Below are 17,796 nucleotides of genomic sequence, written 5' to 3' on the forward strand. Positions count from 1 at the left end.
CCGACAGCGTCATGTAATTTGAGTGGGGTGGACGCCGAATGAGAAAGGTTTTGTTGCTTACGCAAGCAAGCGAAAGTGATTTTTTCTCACAAGTAGCAGAGTTGTTAGGCGACAAGCAGTTTGGACGGTTTTATGAGAAGTTTGACTTTGACCTTGTAAAGTTCTGCAATCTGGTATCTGAATAGAAAATTGAAGTGGGTTAGTACTTTCATTTTTCTATGCACACGTGGCTACTAGGAAGTAGCAGCGGCTTGAGCTATCCGATTTTGCCAAACAGTCATCACCAGGCTAGCTGCACTACAGCTGCTTTTATAACTTTTTTCGAAATGAAATGAGCGTAAATGGTAAAAGAGGAAGGTAATTGTCAATTATATTATCTAGTACATTTGATCCGATCACGTTCTTCTCTTGTCAATTATTATTTTAAAACTTGTATAAAAAACATAATGGACCGATCAAAATTATAGTCATGAATGATCTCCTAAGGTAGCACATTATATGTGGTTACTGGGCTAATAGGAAATACTCTTCTTTGTTAGTCGGATTTTTTACCGTCCATAACTTTACCCTCACACTGGTATGCCATCTGGTCTTATCTCAAGCCAGTCGGAGAGTATCGCAAACGGTGGAGTCTAGTGTGGCGTAATTCAGTAATACTGCCGTATCGGGCTACTGCCACAAGACCATTTTCCTGCCACTTTGTCCGTGACCAACTTTTCGTGATATTTTTGTCTTATCTCGAAATGAGTCCAAAGTATTCTAGGATGCCTTAGCAGAAGGCAGATGATAGAGCTTTGTTTTGATTTTTATCAGGATACTTATACCTAGCAGTTGGCCAAGAGTTTATTTTACTCGTTCAAAATATGCAGTAAGCCTAGTATCATAAAGGTTATACTAAAAAATCTTACTAGCTAAAAGTCTAAAGATTTAGGTTATCGCCAACCTCAGAGCTACATTCGTGCTGATTCGTGTTTTTCTTTAAAGATTATCGTTTAAATTTTTGTATGTATCACCGTTTTCCTTGTGGCCACAGACGTGTATGTTTGTCGATGTAACATGCTATGTCGTAATTATCGCTCTAGTTCATTGAAAAAGGGCTAGAGTTATTCGTAATTTCGCCACTTCTTGTTGTTTTGACACGATTATTATTTTTCATAACACGCGCATGTTTATATCAAGGGCTTATTTCATAACGAATTGAATATGGATTCAGTCTTCAAAACTATTTTATTGCTCATAGTTATTAGATCTAAATGTCAAAGTGACTTCTCAACACAACTGTTAGCTTAAAACAATTGGGTATATTGAAATTAGCCATAAACAGTAGACATGTGGCTGACTGTGGTGCATAATTATCGCCCCTGACTACTAAACCGAGGTTCGATTCCCACATCGAGTCTACGTTCATGTGATGTACAGATTAGTTTGTTATTTGTCTTTAATATCTATATAAAATATGTATTTATTTACTGGTGGTAGGACCTCTTGTGAGTCCGCACGGGTAGGTACCACCACCCTTTTTCTTTTTTATGGTACCTGCCTATTTCTGCCGTGAAGCAGTAATGCGTTTCGGTTTGAAGGGCGGGGCAGCCGTTGTAACTATACTCGAGACTTTAGAACGTAAATCTCAAGATAGGTGGCGTATTTACATCGTAGATGTCTTTTAGCCCCAGTAACCACTTAACACCAGGTGTGCTGTGAGCTCGTCTACCCATCTAAGCACTAAAAAAAGTGTATGTATGTAAATCTGTCTCTAGTTCCCGCAGTATAAGGAATCCTAATATGGGATCGGAAGACAGTGTCTTTTGCTTTGTCTCTACACTCCTGGTGGCCGTGGTAGACATGTTTTTATACAAAGTTTCCCGACGCCACTCGGTCCTTCCGGCTGCGAGCCCGGCGCTCACTTGTAGAGGGCAATCAGTCCACCTTACTGGAGTTTTATCGTGTGGCTCTCAATTCCCTCAACCACCTGGCGCTCGATAGAAAGATCCACCCGGCGAAAAATATCCAACGAGACTGCACCGTACATGAGGATCGCTTAATTGTCTTCAGTTCCTCAAGAATGGACTCGTTGCTGCGAAATTCAGTCTACCATATCCCGAGTATTCTTATCCAGCATCACATTTCAATCAATCTACTCTATGTTCCTTACTATCTCGCAAGGTTCAAGTTTGTGTGGGGCATAAAAATACAAGGGATACCAAAGAACTGTCTAGACTAGTCTCCGTAGCTTTGCTTATATTACGATTCCGCCAAATTTTTCCATAGCATTTCTAGCATTTGCCATTCGCCTGTTTATTTTACCCATGCAGCCCCCATTGTTTCATATGAGGGAACAGAGGTAAACTGTAAGACTGAATGACATCGCAATTCATACATTTGATTTCTGGCCAGTTATTGTTGGCTCTGTCGACAATAATGACTTTAGTTTTACAGCGGCTTATTTTGAGGTCGAATTCAAGGCTCAATGTTTCCATCTTTGTCAGAAGGTTTTCGATGTAGGAAATACTAGTCGGAAACACTAGTACCATGTCAATCACTCAATCCTCCAATAGAGATACAATTATTCCAGTCCTCGAGAATAATTCTCATGATGTGTCTCAATTCTTCGAATTTTTCCTTAGTATCTCGGTTACACAAACATGTACTGTAAAAACTGGGACTTAGTGCTCATGTCTCAAGAGGGTGACGGCATTAACGCGGTTGATGTTCATGGGCTCACTTAGCACCAGGTGGGCCGTAAGATCTTCAACCCATCTAAGCAATATAAAAAAAAAAATATTGAACAAAAAATACATAAAATTTATTTTCACTGAATCAAACAGCCTTGTTAAACAATAAATAGTATTTGCGACATGGTCTTCTGTAATTCAAATTATTTGCCACATTATTCACTAAAATTCGGATACACCCAAAATTTAATAACTGCATTTAAAGTTTTTTGTAGAAAAAACTATGATTCAATTCAATTAGTAGTAGTAATTTATTATGTTTTGTGAAATACAGAATATATTATTTTGGTTTTTATCATTTATTTTATCATTTAATAAATTGATTTTGTTGAGGCGAAATATTTAACTCCCGCAACTAATGCAATGCATGTAAGCAAAGAATTATTTTATTAATAAGTCACCGGATACTAATGGCAATGAGTACTAAGTCAGTCGGTAGTTATATTCGCTCAATAACATCTAACAATAAAATTATAACATTTTTCTACGTCAAGCTAAACATAAATCATGACATCTAATTTAATATCTGGTTATTCGTTGTGTATTAGCGTATGATGATCATCGCATTCATATATGAACAAACCAAGCAAGATAGAGTTATTAAAATGATAATAATCCTAGTTTCGAATAATCACATACTTTGGTTTAGATTTTAGTGCTTTCAGGCTGCAAGGATGATTTCGATTTGTGAACTTGCCCATAGACACATTCCACTGAGTTTCTTGTCTGATCTTCTTGGTGGATCGCGATTCCGATGCGGTGGTGATTCAGCGAAGAAATGTTCTTGCTAGGGCCAGTGTTAGCATTTCTCTCAGGCTGCGCCCGTGAGCTCACCTACTCGTCCGTGCCAAGATCCCTTAGGCTACCAACGATTTGGTATCAGCTTCGAATTCAAATCAAAACCAGCATATACTCGTATTTATTCATAATGTGATGTCAAAATTGTTAAATATCAAGGAAAGGAATAAAGCCGTATTATAAACTCACATTTAAAACTTGACATTATAAATTCACAAATGAATAAATAATAGATTAAAAAAAACTAACAAAATACGCTTTTATAGAAAATCTAACTAAAAACGTGTGGCACTCGGGAACTGCCACTGTAAATCTATTGCATAGCATTTTTTAACAACTTATGCAATTATAATTAAACAATGTTAATTTAATATTAAAACACAAATAAAACAAGACCACGCTATATTAAACATTAATAAAAGCAAACCCTTAACTGTCCCCTTCATACTCATAAGCTAGACCGCGCGAGAGAGAGATGGGCAGACTTTTCATGATGCGCATGCAGTGTGACGTCACGCCACGCGCTTATTCACAAACACTACACAAGCGCAACGTGTGAATGTGTTGAACGCGAGCTACATGGTAGGCGGAGTGAGGGGTGTAAGGTTTTTTTCGTTACGGAATTTCATGATTCGGTTGCCGCGCTCAAGGCCCGCGATAAAATCTATGCAATAGCTTAAATAGAAAATAAATTTTAATAAATTTGAATTAAAAATAGTGTAACAAAAAATGATTTTATTGTAAAAAAGGTCGGTCCTTAATAAGTATACCAAATTTCGAGTTAATCCGACGTTTTGAAGAGGGTCAAAATCATGTTCAAAGATTCCGTTACAAACATACGTCTGAATCTAATGAAAGCATATTAAAAATGAAACGTTTTCAGAAGACTTAGGTTTTTAGGTCATAAATGTACTAGCGGTTAATCACAATATTATAATTGTTTACCGTTACGGTGGCCTGCGGTGAAACCAGAAGTTGATCGCGAACATATTTTATGAGTCATAATGATCATCAGATCATTGAACTGTTGTCGCAATACAAAAAATGATATTCGTTTAATACGCCGATAACTCGACATGTCATAGGTGTATAGACATTCATCGGTGTTGTTTACATAAATACTAGTTATAGCTATAACTTACTGTTTGACCTGTATCTCCTATTTAACGGGAATGAACTATTACAATAATGCAGACAGACAGAAAACAATAAATATTCGTTTATTAACTGTGCATGAATGGCTTTTTACTAGAGTCCTCGTCGAACCCGTCACTTGCGACGAAGGGCTCGACGAGTGAATTAACCCATAGACAGAGCCCACTGAGTTTCTCGCCGGATCTTCTCAGCGGGTCGCGTTTCCGATCCTGTGATAGATCCTACGAAGCACTGCTCTTACTAGGGCCAGTGTTAGCAACACTCCCGGTTAGAGCCCCTTGAGCTCACCTACACGTCAAGGAGAAGCTGAAATAGCGGCAAGGCTATCAACATCGGTAGAAGAAAAAAAAATTAGAGTCCTTATAATAAACAAAAGCGAAAAAGAGTTTTGATGCTTTTTATTTACTTTCAAACGGCTTATTTTTATTTTTAGAATCCATTTACTCTTATAGGGAATCCTACCGGAATTACTGGAACCGAAAAAAACATGGATGGAGTGTATGAATGACGATATGAAAGAGAGAGAGGAATGAGTTTTGAGATGACGGCTGATAGAATAGAATGGAATAGAAAAATTCGCTGTGCCGACCCCACGTGGTGGGATAAGGTGGAAAAAAGAAGAAGAAAACAACGTTTGTTTGTTCGCGGGTATTCAATGAACTTGAATCTTTAATTTCGATTTTGGGACCACAAGGCATATGAGTGACACAGTACCGCCGACAGCAAAAACAAAGTAGGACTAGATTTAACTAACCCGGCGATGCGGTGTCTGGGGCCAGCAAAAACCACTACCGCAAAACGTGTGAACCACGATGAAGGAATAGCATCGTGTAATAAAAATCAAACCCGCAAAATTATAATTTGCGTAATTACTGGTTGTAGGACCTCTTGTGAGTCCGCACGGGTAGGTACCACCGCCCTGCCTATTTCTGCCATAAAACCGTAATGCGTTTGGGTTTGATGGGTGGGGCAGCCGTTGTAGCTATACTTGAGACCTTAGAACTTATATCTCAAGGCAGGTGGCGCATTTACGTTGTATATGTCTATGGGCTCCAATAACCACTTAACACCAGGCGGGCTGTGAGCTCGTCCACCCGTCTAAGCAATAAAAAAAAACGGCCTTGCTTCTGACTTCGAAGTCTCAATTTTATCGAAACAATCCGTGCCATTTGTACTTCTTCATCATTGTTCCCTCACTGCTGAGGATTGCGACCACATGTGACGTTCCTCTATAGTGTTCGGTCGTGGGTGCCATGGACCGCTTTCTTAACCAGATCTGACTACCTATCTGGTGTTCTGACGACGGCGCGCTTGCCTTCTATGCGATCCAAAATTATGAGCTTCTGTTATTCATGTCTGGGAAACCACATGTTGTATTCGAAGAAGCTCATAACACGCCATTAGTGCACACGAGTATTATTACTTCGCGTATAAAAAAAACAACCCATAGAAATCCGAGTATGTTTGCGATACGACCGACCTATCATAACACACGTGCGTTTTGTTTTATTACAAGACACGTCATTCCTTCATCGTTGAAGTCGATCGTGAACACATACCAGATAATAATATCTATTTTGATTAATTAAAATAAGCAATCTATAGGCGACAATTTTTAATTTGATGTTGAATTGTTACTGATATTCTTAATTTTTTATTGCTTAAATGGGTGAACGAGCTCACAGCCCACCTGGTGTTAAGTGATTACTGGAGTCCATAGACATCTACAACGTAAATGCGCTACCCACCTTGAGTTCTCAGTATAGTTACAACGGCTTCCCCACCCTTCAAACCGAAACGCATTACTGCTTCACGGCGGAAATACGCAGGGCGGTGGTACCTACCCGCGCGGACTCACAAGAGGTCCTACCACCAGTAAATTCTAATTCTAACCCTACCTCTAATTCTACATACCCGATCCTGCGAACCGAATGGTGAGCAGACGACGTCGCCCTAAGCACGTATTTCGGATTATCCCGATCCATTAACGGTGCTTTTAGGTACCACAAGCACCAGTCACCGTTTACGTCGAACCTGTCGTTTACGACGAAGGGTTTGACGAATAAATTAACCCACAGACACAGCCCACTGAGTTTCTCGCCGGATCTTCTCAATGGGTTGCGTTTCCGATCCGGTGGTAGATTCTGCGAAGCATTACTCTTGCTCGGCCTAGTGGTAGCAATGTCACCAGATTAGAGCCCCGTGAGCTTACCTACTCGCTCGGTTAATTTGGCGTAAAACCCTATAAGGTTACCAGGTTAGACAGGAAAAAAAAGAAGATATTCTATCATCTCAATGTAAATGAGTTGTAGCAGTACACGCGAAGAGCCTAGTTAGTTGCTGTCGTTTCGTTGTGTACTAGGTTATACCAATGTCACGCTTATTTCTGTTATTATGAGGTTCGCTTTAAGGTTCAATGGCGTTATTCTAATAATTTAAACGAACACCACCTGATATTTTAAGGTCTGACTCCATATTCTTATATTTCATGAAGAATAATAATAATATAGCCGGTATAATTGCGAAACCGTTGGCTGTTCTGCTTCGAAGGGTGGGACACCCGTTTAACAATACAATTCAGACTTAGACCAAATGCCTTAGTTTTAATACTTATGGGCTCCGCTAGCCACACAACACCAAGTAGGCAGTGAGCTAGTTCAGATTTATTCAGAATAAAAACCCATAAATAATTTTCTGAAAGAATATTCTACAAGATCCCTTGCCCAAAGGACCTAATCTATATATATAAAAATGAAACTCGTTTTCCGTTGTCACGACATAACATGAAAACGGCTTGACCGATTTGGCTTTTTTTTTTTTGTAGTTTTCTAATACTCTGTACAAGGTTCTTACGGAAACAAATATTAAGAAAATCTCTCAGAAATATTGAAAAATATACATTTAATTTTGCATATTTATTTGTGAGCTATTCCACGCGGACGAAGTCGTGGGCAAAAGCTAGTGATTTTATAATTATCATTGCTATGACAATAACAATTTCTAAATATCGTTTTTCACCCGGGAAGCTTCTAGAACTTACCATTCTCCGTACACAGCACTCGAAACTTACAAAACGAGAGTTAGCTGTAATTTCTGACGAGATCAAATCATGAACACTTTCTTTCGTAGCAACGTGCACAGAATATTCAATCTTAATGCGAGTACTTTAAAAGCATTGTTGCTTACAGTTACGTCCGGTTCACCTTCACCTAAAATGTAAATGTACATAGCGGTAGTCGAGACGCGCGCACGCCTAACCGTAAAGGACTTCGTGATGTATCGATTTTGTTCGAATGTTTCGAGAAAAACGTGAAAAAAACTATGGTTCATATATTATGTCAGAAAAATGAAATAAATTAATTTTGTACTTTATTAATTATATGAAATAAATTTTGTAGCCGTCGTGGCCTAAAGGATAAGACGTTCGTTGCATTCGTATCTAATGACGCACCGATGTTCGAATCCCGCAGGCGGGTACCAATTTTTCTAATGAAATACGTACTTAACAAATGTTCACGATTGACTTCCACGGTGAAGGAATAACACCGTGTAATAAAAATCAAACCCGCAAAATTATAATTTGCGTAATAACTGGTGATAGGACCTCTCGTGAGTCCGCACGGGTAGGTACCACCACCCTCCCTATTTCAGCCGTGAAGTAGTAGGTATAGCGTTTCGGTTTGAAGGGCGGGGAAGCCGTTGTAACTATACTGAGACCTTAGAACTTATATCTCAAGGCGGGTGGCGGCATTTATGTTGTAGATGTCTATGGGCTGCGGTAACCATTTAACACCAGGTGGTCTGTAAGCTCGCCCATCCATCAATGCAATAAAAAAAATCGTTACTTGTATTCGATTACATGCAATGTTATTCCACTAGGAAACCATTGACGATATAATATAGTCAAATTTGGACGATAGGTGAATTCTGTAAGCACTACAGAAAAGTGAGAAATTAAAAAAAGCCTTAAAATGTTCATAGAGGTTTTTAAAATAGAAGTTATGAACTGAGAAAAGCAGTTGATAAAATTGCTTACTTTGTTTCCACCATCTACCTATTCGCTGGTAGCCTAAGAGGCTATTCCAGCTACGTCCGGACGGGTAGGTTTACTAACACTAGCCCTCGCAAGAAGTGCTTCGCAGAATCTACCACCGGATCGGAATCGCGACCCACTGAAAAGATACGACGATAAGCTCAGTGGGCAAATTGCTTAAAATACTCGAGAATTAAGTAGAAATTTTTTGAAAAACGATTTACCGCAATGTATTTATTGCCACTGTTGTTTTTCAAGACCTTAAACGCGATATTTATGAATTATTCTAAATAAAAGGGCAATAAAACATTTCGAAACACTATGTGTACTGAAAACAATAAGCTTAAACTATATCAGGCACAAAACAGTCCGTGCTATGTCCGTGATTATTTACGTACGTAGCTCATGTTATAGCACCTCGATAAGATTACGTAAGTGATGTCCGATGCGGCAAAACGTGTTGATGGCGTGGGACAGGTGCCTAATTGTGATGTATAGCCAGCCGTAAGGGCGAATGTACCACAGGCTTATGACGTCAATCATAGTCCGTCAAGAATTCGACGAGCTAAGTCAACCAAAGGGAGAGCCCACTGAGTTTCTCGACGGATCTTCTCAGTGGGACGCGATTCCGATGCGATGGTAGATTCTGCGAAGCACTGATCTTGCTAGGGCTAGTGTTAGCAACGTCGTTACGTTTGAGCCCCCTGAGCTCACCTACTAGTTAAGGTTACGCTGAAATGGTATCTCAAGACCATCAGCTTAGGTAGGGAAAAAAATCGCACTGATCGTCCTTAGCATTGAAAATCTGTGAGTTCGATATGTCATAGTGACACTTAAATCACTTTCTAGGGCTAGTGTTAGCAACAATCCCGGTTGGAGCCCGTGAGCTCCCTATCGATCCGGGCGTAGCTGAAATAGCCTCATAGGCTACCAGCGAATAGGTAGGGGGAAAAAAGCATATGACTACCCAGCCGGACTAAAGACAAATGCAACGTATTAAATTTACACAATTTTAATAAATAGGTCATTATTTTATTGCAGATTTAGTATTCAAGCTTCGTCCTCCGACGCATGTGCGCTCTGAATTAATGAAACTCGTGTTTATTAACATGCGAATGAGTTTTTTAATGTTAATAATAAAAATGAAATATGTTTGTTTGTTTATGCTTTCCTAAGCTGCTCATCTGATTGTAATTAAATTTGGTAGTTGTTGTTTGCGCTCGAAGGATGATTTACGTGATAGTTCCATCAAGGCACGACAAGCGACTCCTTTAACAAATGGGGGTATTTCATTAATTAATACGTGAAGCAAAAACTTTGTATCCCTTTTTACGAAAAATGCGCGGACGGAGGAGTATGAAATTTTCCACACTTATAGAGAATATAGAGAAGAAGTGCACAAAGCTAATATTTTTTTAAAACAATGCATTAAATATACATTAAATCAATAAAGAAAACATTACACACACTACATACCATGTATTTGACGCACACACGCATGCATACTATTTATTGTCAAACTTTTGTTCTCGACGTCTGTTGTCAAATTGAGAATAGATTATATATTGTTTGTCTTTGTTAATATTTTTTATAGTGTAGTCTTGGCGAAATTTGTGATTATAGAAGTATAAATTACAATCATAATAGTGTACAAACTTACAATTTCAATTAATTATAGTCGAATTTCGACTACTACGGGACCTCTAGTTTCATTAATTTTGCCACAGCGGAGCGCAGTCAGGTTTCCGTAGTGTTGGTATAAATGGGTTTAATTAAGGTCACAAATGTTTCTGAGCGCGATCGATCGATATTACGTTAAAGCAGCGACAAAATCATTTCATCGCCAATGAAAAGGCGTGTCACGAATAATCTTATCACAGATAAGTTAGGGTTAAAAAAACAACAAACAAGGAAATATTTTATTCTTAAATGACAATTTGTATTAATAGTAAATGTGTATTTGCTTGCACCATGCAATATTGGATCTGTTCTGGCATATTTAGTATAACTTAAGTGAAAAATTGAATCACACCGAAACATCCAGAGCATTCCATGGCGCAATTTAAGAGCACAAAAGCGACACAATCGCGCAATTGTCGGTCAATAAAGTCTTGACGACGCTAGATATTGTTAAACGACATTGTAAACTTTTGAAACGATTGCAATGAGTAAACTTTATTCCGGCACCACACTGCTCATGTCACAGATCACGATTTATGCTTCGTTTATTGGTGTAGATGCGGAGTAGAATTAGTTCATTGCTCGTCTGCTGATATACGCCTGCCTTGAAATAGAGTATCTTATCAACATTTTTATTAGCTTGATATGTATGTATGTTTGTTTGTATTTAACGGAATATTTGAACTACATTTTCGCAGACTTCAGGACGTCCGATTGCGCCAAGGATCGGTGTTGATAAAATAATTTTATAAGTTCGCTCTAATATTCTGACCAGTATCAACAGGATAAAAAAAAGGAGAAAAAATTGTTCTTTACTGTTAAAGTGTTTTTTTAGTTTTCAAACCACTTCTACTATTTTACAGATTTGTCGGATAGTTTGTCATAAGATATCGATATTCGACTAAGCCTGTTGGAGTTCTCATTCCACTAAGCATTCTCACTTTTTCGCCATCTTGTCTGGCGACCAAGTTTTTGGGGGCAACATTGGGGTGTTTTTAGTTAATCTCCCCTAAGTCCTATCCTGAGCACTGGCAGGAGGTTGTGTTGAGTCTGTATACATCGGTGCCACGGTCTTGCCTATCCGGCAATAATACGTACCTGTTTGCAGATTAACAAAGCCTTCGCTGCAATGTTATTATGACTTTTAACTCTGGCTTCAGAGTACATCTTGACTAAAGAAAGTCAGAGAGCGCTCTACTATGCCAAATAAAAAAGTTCTTTCAAATTGGCGTGTTTTTACGTGCGTGGTTTCATCCCAGATTATTTTTTAAGAAAACCGGGCCTTTTTCTCACCATATATTAAAACCGTTGTAACTCATAACCCCATAGACACAACCCACTGAGTTTCTCGCCGGATTTTCTCAGTGACTCGCAATTTCAATCCGGCGGTAGATTTTGCGAAGCACTGCTCTTGCTAGGGCCAGTATTAGCAATCTCTCTTAGCCCCGTGAGCTCGCCTACCGACAAGCTACTCGTAGCTATCGTAGCAAGATCGGGCTATTCCACCCCTATATAGGAATAAGCTACAAGTGAATAGGTAGGGGAAAAAATAGATCATAATGTCAAATGACTGAGGCAAAACTAGGATCCACCGCCTGCATAATAGTTGCAACTTCTAGTTTTTTTTAACGTTCTAACAACATTATGGTACGTATATATGTGCCATCAGTTAAAAGTTAGAACTTTTAGAAAAGAAAGAACTTTTCACAAAGCTAATCAAACTTCAGTCCCGTTATCTTGAGCATGAGGAACCCCGTCTTCACTTACTCGTTTATCAGACTATAGTTGTCTGAAACTTCGACCCTTAAAATAAATCGTAACCTTAATCTCTTATTTCCAATCCTAAATCGATCACACGAGTTTCGCACTAGTATTGGAGTTTGGGAGACATCTAATACCTAAAATGCCAACTTTTACCCCGTTTGGACCTTGCTACTCACAAAATCTATTGACCAAACTTTGGTCAATAGATTTTGCGTATGGGCAAAATTAATTTTAGGGATGTGTATACTTTGTTTCATGGTCTAGATATTATAGTTTTTTTTCCCTACCTATTTGCTGGTAGTGTAAAAAGCTATTCCAGCTACGCCCGGACGGGATATAGTATTGTATAATACATCCATATACATATAAGTGGTCAAAAACAAAATGTCCAACGTTTTCTGCTTTGTTTATAAATTAAAATATTTTTTTAGTCCAGTTTTATTATTTTTATTTTTATTTTTATTCGCGACTTTTAGTGCTATCAATATAAAATTTAGCAACAATAAAATTCAATAACAAAACAAAAGAGAACATGCAATACATTAAATATTTAATGCAGTAAATGTTCAAGTATCAGACTCGAGTTTTTCGACTACTGGGCGAACACTAGATAAAAATATAACAGCGTAATGAGATGTAAACTAAGCGATTTCACGATGACGTCATTAACCGCAATGTGTACCGTATACTTTGTACGCTTTATATAGTACACTACACAAGAATAGTAAGTGGTATCCTTTGTTTGTAATCGACTATATTTCAATTGATTTCTAAACGTTTGCATTATCATCGAACTTGACAATGTGTATCTGTAACCTAGTACAGACTTATTAATGAAAATAAATGTAGACCACCAATAATACAGCATATCTTTTCCATTGTCAGCCTCACGCTCGATAGAAAGAGACAGAACATACACAGCGTTACACAGGCTACAATTAGTTAACACAATCGTTAAACTTTTTACACTCATTATGAATGTCTTAACGAGTACTATTGACAAAATGTGCTCATTGTTTCAAATCTTTTTATTGATTCGTAACTGCTTGATCGGATGCTTTATACAATTTTGTGACTCAGAATAGGTCAGTCACCTCAGATATAGTTTCTGTTAAATATAATCCAAGTCTAAATTACCTTTTATTCGCAACCTCATTCATATCGGTACAGACTGAAGTGGTTTGTGTCGAGTAAGCTATGTGAGGGTATAGCAAGCTACTTTCATCTCATCATCAGCGCACATACGTCCAAAGCTAGGGACCGTATAGACCAGTATATCCCAACCTTTTTTGTGCTATGCCCCACTGTAACATTTCTAAAATTTTTACGCCACCCATACATAGTTTTTAACATTAAAAAATTTATTTGTTCACTTAAGAAACATAAATGATAGGTTTTAGGAAGAAATCACTATTAAATTATTATCAGAACACAGTAAGTAATATTTCAAAACATAATAACAATAATAATCATTAATAAAAACTAAAATTCAAATTCAAAATAATTTTAATAAAGTTTTCCTATATTAATTTAGTGCGATTGCCCCCCTTAAATATCAAATTGACCCCTTGTGGGGCTTGGGCCCCACGTTGGGAAACACCGGTATAACCGTAAAAAGCATATCCAGTCGTCAAACTGCGTCCTCTGGATTGAGAACCACGTATAATATCTACGGGTCATGAGCGCGGTATCTTTGGGACATTAGTGTAGACTAACCCAGCTCATGTACTTACTCGAAACGCTTCGAACCACCAGACCTGGACCTCGAGGGCGGACCTCGAGGGCGGTCCTCGGGGGCATGGGCGAACTAACGGGTACTTCTGCATATACATCGTCAGCGCAACCACGACCACTCTGACAAGAGTGTCCGACTGAGAAGGACCCAGCCAATGAAATGAGGATGTGATACAGATCGACACTGTATTGGGAAAATCGTAGTCTTAGATAGTTTAAGCACTTTTTATAAGATACACCGAAGTTCAAAAGAACAGTTATCAATATAAGAAAACACTAAGACAGTACGTCTGGGCATCGAAGAAAAGCTATCAGAACAGAAAACAGATACCTAACTAAGGTAAAGTATAATAAAACCAGCTATTTTTAGAATTATTTCCTGTGTATCTGTTTGTTCGCAAACATCTCCGAAACCAAAGCACGCTTATAGTTTAGGTAGGTCATACCTAGGCAGAGATTAATTTGCAGCTGAAATAAAATCGAATGTTGCCAAAAAATCGTCATTTAAAGATATTTAGATATTTTTCAGTTAGTTCTTTACTTAGAGGTTACATTACGAAAGTATTGTTTATAACGTTTTCCTGCCCAAATCACTGAACAAATTTTTATCAAATTCGGTGTGGAAATAGTTTGAACCTTGGGAAAGAACATAAGCTACCTTTCATCCCACTGTTGAACACGGGACTTCGTCCATGCTATATAAAATATAGTCCACGTGGTCTAGCGCAGACGTAAACCTTTTTTTTCTAATTGGGATTTGGTAGATAATTGTTGATAGTGAAACAATATTTATATCGAAAGAAGTTCTTGTTGAATTGTGTAATAGGGTAAAAAAAATTATGTAAGTTTAGAAAATATAACTCAGCCGAGACTTCGGCATATGTCTAGGTGACTGGCGGTGGACGTTGCCATGTCGGGGATCTGACAAACAGTAAACAGAAGATGGGTGTGTGATGTGAACCGATGTGAGTACGTTATCACACAGGGGTAAGGACTTTAGTAATGTTTTCTATATTACGTAAAATACGAATTTAATAGGTAATCAAAACAATAAAACCGTCCATCAAAGTAATCAGTTTGTAATATCGAATTGCCCACACGGGAACAAAGAAAATGTTCATGTGAAGAATTACGTGCAACCAACCAGCAACAGTGAAAGTGCTATCGCACGCAAACCTACTTATTCTCGTGGTCTGACAACAGTACTAAAAAACAATACACCAGAACACATAAAACGACCAAATTATGTATCGGGAACTGTATCAAAACAAAATATATGTATATGAGCAGATTTAACTCGGTTATTACAATGTTTCGAATCCATTAGATCCAAAAACGATTAAAAAATGTACCGTAGCCCACAACTTACCTTGTAATAAACGTCCATGACCACTGTATCTGGAAGTAAACGCAAGACCTTTTTGTAACACTTTGATTTGTACCAAAAATTCACTAAATTCGTCAGGCACAGTTCGTATAAATTTTCGGGTATTTTCTTCGCAGGTAACGGCGGCGACGCGTCAGCCATCTTGGCGATGTACCACAAAACTCGCTTCATTTCGCTAACGAATATGACAACAGCTCCCGTACGATGTTCAGGTCAGTCAATAGACGGGACGTTATTGGTTGGAATCAAGCATGTTTCCAGGCTTGCTTATAAGCTGTAACACTATTGGATGATATTAACTTTAAGGCGTCAATAAATGAAAATAACTGTAGAATTTGGGTGACCTTGTCTGACAATTTGCGATCTCAAATTGATAAGAAACAAAGCATTTTCGAGTGAGAGAGATGTATAGCGACGGCCATAATCGATTTTACTGAACAGCTGATCGCGTAGTGGTCATCAGCTGACTTGAAAGAACGACTTGTAGCGACCGTACCGTCGTGATCGCGGTAACTTTTGAGCAAAATGGAACATGTCGTTTGTTTTTTATATGCTGACTGAAATTAATTATATGCTTACGCATGTCGTGTCTTGCACATATCATATTATCTATACTGATAAACGTTCACTGTGATATGAAATCCTTATTTTTACTTAATTTCATTACTTTTTACTAACGCAATATCACGCATACATATTTTTCATTGACGCATTTTTTAATCTCTAGTCTCAATTTTAATATCTCATAACATTTTTTTTATTTCCCTTGTAGGCAGACGAGCATACGGCCCACCTGATGGTGAGTGGTTACCGTCGCTCATGGACGTCAGCAATCCCAGGGGCAGAGCCAAGCCGTTGCCTACCGTTAAGTACTCTCCACAAGCCTGGTTTGAAGAAGGACATGTCATAGCGCTCGGGAAACACCGTGGAGGGGAGCTCATTCCAAGGCCGGATAGTACGTGGCACAAAAGATCTCTGTAAACGCACTGTGGATGAACGCAGTGGCTCCAGGCAGTATGGATGAACTCTATTCCGGTGGCGGGCGGTGCGATGGTTAAAATGAGATGATATGATTATCTCAAACAATTCCTCAGAGCATTCCCCATGGAACATACGGCACAAATTACATATCTTAAGGACGCGCGCAGTACAGGACCGATCACTGTGGCCAAGCTCGGGAGATGACTAGCAGTCCAAGTGGAGGTCTAATAGCTCAGCACGATCATGAATATTTTGCGTATGTTGCAGATATAATCCTTTCTTCGATAATCAACATATTCATACAAGATATATGTAGATATATGTATATAGGTAAAACCAAACATTTCCTGTCACGCTATGTACGCTTTAAAAATGGATTAATTAAAGACCTAGATAGTAATCTATGTAAATAGCGCTTTATCAGCCACGATGTTGTACCAAGTTTCATTATTTGTATATCCCCAATAACATAATAGCAGCAGTAAAATGTACTACAGATAAGATACCTACACAGTTTGGAATAAAAACGCAACCTCTTTATCGCGGCAAATAATTTTGTTGTGCTATAAATCACTTTCATGGTTACGCTATTATTATAAACATTTGTATTGAAGACATTTCATGTAGGCTACCTTTAATTAGTCACGCTTATCTATATAGCATTCATATTAATGTCTTATAAATATTAAGTGTATTTACTTACTATGTTAATGTCTTAATCGGTTTTAAAATGCCTTTGACATGTATTATTTCTTCTCTACATTTTGTCATTGTCATCTTTCATTCTTCCTTTTCTTTTTAATACGCTTTTATTAGCTTCAGACGTATGTATGCTTGTAACGGAATCTTTGAAAATGATTCTGACTCCCTTCAAAACGTCGGATTAACGCGCTTATTAAGGACCGATGACAATTCAATATTTAAAAAAATATTGAAAAAATTGAAATTCAACTAAAAAATGAAAAATAAATAATAGTTTAAAAAAACTAACAAAATACGCTTTTATACAAAATCCAACTAAAAAATAGAAAATAAATTTGAATTAAAAATAGTGTAACAAAAAATTATTTTATTGTAAAAAAGTGTGGGGTGCATGGTATCAGTAGCTATAAATATTTTATGAACAGATATGAGTTGAAGGGTTATTTTGATAATATCCTGAAAAGGGATGGGCGGAGCATTACAGTCTGGCGTTCCATAAGGTTCGGTGCTCTCCCTCACGAATTTCATCCTGTATATCAATTATCAAAGACATGTTATCTTTTCAGGGCATGCACGCACGAGGGATGCGCGATTTTTACTGGTAGTAGGACCTCTTGTGAGTCCGCACGGGTAGGTACCACCACCCTGCCTATTTCTGCCGTGAAGCAGTAATGCGTTTCGGTTTGAAGGGTGGGGCAGCCGTTGTAACTATACTGGGGCGTGGGTGGCGCATTTACGTTGTAGATGTCTATGGGCTCCAGTAACCACTTAACATCAGGTGGGCTGTGAGCTCGTCCACCCATCTAAGCAATAAAAATAAAAAATTAAAA

General features: G+C 38.1%; 1 protein-coding gene across 1 annotated transcript in view; it reads right to left on the reverse strand.

Moving 5' to 3' along the window:
• Window positions 1-15,518, reverse strand: part of Pat1 (Protein interacting with APP tail-1) — a 61,428-nt gene extending 45,910 nt beyond the window's left edge. Inside the window, exon 1 of the mRNA XM_028180212.2 lies at window positions 15,266-15,518. Within this exon, the coding sequence (XP_028036013.2) occupies window positions 15,266-15,454 (189 nt within the window). The 5' untranslated portion in view covers window positions 15,455-15,518. The remainder of the gene's footprint in view (window positions 1-15,265) is intronic.
• Between the last annotated feature and the right edge of the window lie 2,278 nt (window positions 15,519-17,796).

Source organism: Bombyx mandarina, chromosome 08 (genome assembly GCF_030267445.1).
Source record: "Bombyx mandarina strain Sakado chromosome 08, ASM3026744v2".
Classification (NCBI taxonomy): Eukaryota; Metazoa; Arthropoda; class Insecta; order Lepidoptera; family Bombycidae; genus Bombyx; species Bombyx mandarina.